Source organism: Olea europaea, chromosome 23 (assembly GCF_002742605.1).
Source record: "Olea europaea var. sylvestris chromosome 23, O_europaea_v1, whole genome shotgun sequence".
Taxonomy (NCBI): domain Eukaryota; kingdom Viridiplantae; phylum Streptophyta; class Magnoliopsida; order Lamiales; family Oleaceae; genus Olea; species Olea europaea.
This window is the reverse complement of record NC_036259.1, coordinates 11,759,756-11,764,500: the sequence shown is the minus strand read 5'-3', so window position 1 is coordinate 11,764,500 and position 4,745 is coordinate 11,759,756. Positions and strand designations below refer to the sequence as shown.

General features: G+C 25.6%; 1 protein-coding gene across 1 annotated transcript in view; it reads right to left on the bottom strand.

Moving 5' to 3' along the window:
• Positions 1–1,923: 1,923 nt before the first annotated feature.
• The window catches only part of LOC111372027, a 16,386-nt gene continuing 13,564 nt past the window's right edge, over positions 1,924–4,745 (bottom strand). Inside the window, exon 4 of the mRNA XM_022994164.1 lies at positions 1,924–1,964. Within this exon, the coding sequence (XP_022849932.1) occupies positions 1,924–1,964 (41 nt within the window). The remainder of the gene's footprint in view (positions 1,965–4,745) is intronic.

The window sequence follows — 4,745 nt, the reverse complement described above, 5'->3', positions numbered from 1 at the left end:
ATTGGTGGGGATTAATGAGAAAAATACTAAAGCATCCCCTATTGAATTTGGAACTTTGGTTTCTCTCAAATTTTTTGTTACTTCATAATACATATAAAATGAAATCTTGATTTATACCAAGCAAATTACTTCTTTTGAATAGAAATGAGAATAGTAATGAAAATCAAATCAAAAGATTAATGAAAAGCAAACGGGAAGTTTTTTGGTGCCATCGAAATTGATACAATTAATTTAGTGAATCATTGTTACTATTAAATAGGCAATCTTTTATATGGGAATGCAAATTGCTTTGTGTATTCAAATTATAACTATAGTTTGTTAGTTTGGACTTTTTGTGATATCAATGATTGATAATTTGAACATACTGAACATTTGGTGTTTATTTTTTTTTTTTATTTAAATTTATATTACTAAATTATGAATATGGTGTTTGAAAAATAAAAATTTAATAAATGAAATTAGAACCAAACTGAACCAAACCAAATGGTTCAATTCCAATTTGGTTTCATATCTTGAAAAAAAAAATTCATTTGGTTCCATATCTTAAAAAAAAAATCATTGGTTCATAATTCAATTCGATTCTTTTGGAACGAAAACCAAATGACACCATGTCGACCCAAGCCAAGGATTAAAGTTAGTTTTATTGGATTCTATCTCTAACTTGGTTCACCGTAAAGCTTTATTTTTATTTTTAATTTGGCTGCTAAAAGCTTGTAGAACTACAAGTTTGAAGTTGCTAAATAGATTGAGCCTACAAATTTGTTCTTGCAAATATTTTTTTCCGCACTTTCCAATACGTAGAAGAAAAACAATTGTTTGCCTAATTATCTTCTTTTATATAGGCCACAAGGCCCAAAACAACCCACCTAAAATTCATGCCAACATAAGCCCATTCAACACCTACCTCCATGGTCTCAACAGGCCCTCCAATAAAATCCAACCAAGTCGACCTATTTAACACCGATATTTTATTTTATATTTTTAATGGATTCAAATAAAAAGTCGTAAATGTTGTAAAAAAGAAAATTTATTACGGTTTAGAGGTGAATGACAATTACGCCACTACAGCCCTAGAAATAATTATTGTTGTATCCCTGATTCTGTCTTATAAATATAGGGCTTCAGTTCTTAATAAAACGCACACAAATCTATTGACTTCTCTCCGTTCTCTTCTCTTTTCTTCACTTTTATAACACGTTATTAGCACGATAACTTAATTTTTCAAAATTTAGTGAAGATAATAATTTTTATAGACATGAATATTTATAACGTGTGTCAAAATTAATTTGGTAGCATGTGAAATATTTCAATATACATATGCATCATAACGAGGTTGCTTCTTCTTCTCTATTTTTTATCGGCATGCATATTAATTCTAATTCGTGTTTGTATGTTTAATCTGAACGCATATTAATTCACTTTTTTTATTCATACGCGATCATTTTTTTCCACATATTATTTAGTATTAATTCTGTCTTTTGAATCTGTTACATATTAGTTCTATCTTTAATTTCTATATATGTGAAATTCATATGTATGTTTAGTACCTTTTGCGTGTTGGTAAAAGATTTAGTCAATAAATGGTAAAAGATTTAGTCAATAAATAATTTAGCCAATTTTGTTAACTTCTATGTATGGAGATTCTTCTTCTTAATGCATGTTTGGTAATTAATTTTTCTATATAAATTCATATCATATCTATATGGTAATTAAATGTTTTTAGATATTATTCTATAAAATTCAAATGAAGAATTTATCATCTTGTTGTTCCAAAAGTAGCACAACATTATAATTAATATTCCAGAAAAATATTAATTGTATATCTATCTATTATAAATAGTTCGTTGTTGCTCTTGAAGTAGCACAACATAATTAATATTCAATTTTATAGAAGAATATTACTTGTTTATAAATAACATGATATTACAAATTCAATATTCCAAAAGAATATTGACTCAATGCTCCTGAAAAAACATAATTTAAATTATAGTTATTTTAAATGAATATAATGTTGATGTTCTCGAAAAAACTCAACACGCGTTATATAAATATTCAATAATAATATTTCATTGTTACTCATGTAGGGCATAAATTTTATTATATACCTCGAAAGGTAGAATGAATAGTTAATGTCAATATTCTAGAAGAATATTGTATTTATATTTTTGAAGATTATATGTCTAGTTGTGTTTCTAAAGAAATCACATTTTATATATATAAAAAATAATTTAAAAAAAGAAAGAAAGTTGTGTTTGTCTGAAGAAACACAATGTTATTAACACTTTAAAAAAGAATATTAATTGCTCCAAAAGAATATGATATTATAATTTCAATATTCCCAAAAAATATTTATCGATTATATGTAAAATCACGAATTAAATTACTCTATTTATTTATGTGTCTATTTTTCTGAATACGTATTTAGAAATTGATGTCCTGGTCAGATTTTATTGCTCTTAAAAAGCAAAATGATATAAGATCTAACATGAAATTATGTTTTTACTCCTGAAGAGTAAATTCTTACATAATTGTTACTGTAAACAATAATATATTATTACTCCTGAAGAGCATGACATTAAAATTTTCCATATTTTAGAAGAATATTAATATATTGTTCTTGAAAAGTAATAATAAAATATAATGTGATATCAAAATAACACATTATAATTTTCATTAATATTCTAGTTAGATCTACTTGCTCTCGAAAAGTATAATTATATATAATTTAACGTAAATTATATTTTTACACTCGAAGAGTTAATTATTGTATAATTTATTATAATAACATTTGATTGCTTCCGAAGAGTTTGAATTATAATTTTCAATATTCTAGAAGAATATTGACATATTGCTTTTGAATGAGTAATAATAATAAAAAAAAATATAACGTGCTTTTAGAGCAGCACATATTTCGAAAAATATATTATTTTGAATTCATGTTTATCTCTCAAGGAAAACTTATAACTAATGTTGTTAGAATATTGATTAATTTGATTACTTGAATGATATATGATTATATAATATTTAATCATATTCTTCGATATTAAATAATTGAATTATATAATATATTGAACCAAAAGTTCAATTTGACTTTATTATTTGGCATGACCAGTTGGACCATCACTGGATCAATAATGATGCGAAATTAAATTATTTTAATGGATATTAAATGAAGAATTAGAAGATTTTTCAATCCAATAAATTCCCATATATTATTTGTTCTCTTTATCGACAATTGATCATTAAACATCGCTAACTAAAATAAGGATTGAATTCCCTATATTTTTGAAAATTAATTAGGGTGATATATGGGGTTCCATCACCCGCCATGTTAATCATCTAATTATTATGTGTGTCGATAGATTTGTCACAAATATTAGATGATTGCATAGTATTCGCAACATGAAGTTTTGCGAAATTATTACTCAAGTTATGAGCATAATTTACAGATTATATAATCAAGACAATATCTTGTTAATGCTAGTAGGCATAAATCTCAACATTTTAATAAGTGTTAGTTGAGATGTCGATAAATGATTTAACACTAATGTTTGTTAAATGACTCCAATTAATTTAATTGAGAATAAGTATTTCCCATTTTTATTTAGGAAATTCTATTACGCATCATACCAAAATCACAGTTCTCCCTATTATAATCAACTTATGGTCAAATCCTAATTTTTCCATCTAATTATTTTTGATAGTGTAGTATATGTAAAAAAAATTGAACACTACAATACACTGAGATGAAAAATAAAGAATGTTGAGAATAAGTACGTAGTTTGAACTATTATTTCAAATGAGTGATATTTTATAACACGAAAAAATGATTGTCAATTTGATTGGACAAATCCTCTCAACATCAAAGGAGGAATTAAAATGTTGAAAATAATGTATTAATGTATCATCATCTAAACTCTCGCTAAATATCATTCGAACCAAAAGTTCGAAAGATAATTTATTTAGATACATTTATTGATCAAAGAGATCAATAATATCTTACACACCAATTTTTAATGTTCTAATACGAATTGATGTCTTAAGGGACAATTTGATATTATTATATTTGATATATCTATGGCACGCCTGAAGTGTGATGGTATTCGATTCTAATACAAAAATCTTTAAATGGAAATGGAGCAATTAGCAAATATGATTTCATTAAGGATGCATATACTCTTCATGAGTATTTAAACATAACAAATTATAAAATCCCAGAAAAAGTTCAGGTATCTGATATGTTAAAAATTAAGATATCTAAATAAGTTATGTCACTATGGGAAAAGAAATAGAATCGAACGAGAAAAGAAAAAATTGTCGACAACAATTTTGTAGATGACATATAGTATCATATGTGAATCGCGAGGAATCGAAATAAATGCGTCGAAATATATTGATCGAAATAATGTTTGGCCAAATAAAAAGAGACGCAATCTTAAATTGAATTTACTAGATAAACATGAAATTTTTTGATCTATAGTCCGAAATCTAAAGATATATACTTATATGAAAAGGAAATGAGAGAAATGAAGTCGTATTGTGTAATGCACGACTCTCAATACAGTGAATTTCACAAAGATCGTCATGGATGAAATCACAACTTTATATCATGTTATCTTAACGATACATGAAATTTGAAATACGTGATAGTCAACTGATTTTGCATGATTATTAATGTTATCTTTGAAAGATTTAATATGCCCGAAGCATAACTCAAATAATATATGTCCGAGAACCATGTTTTT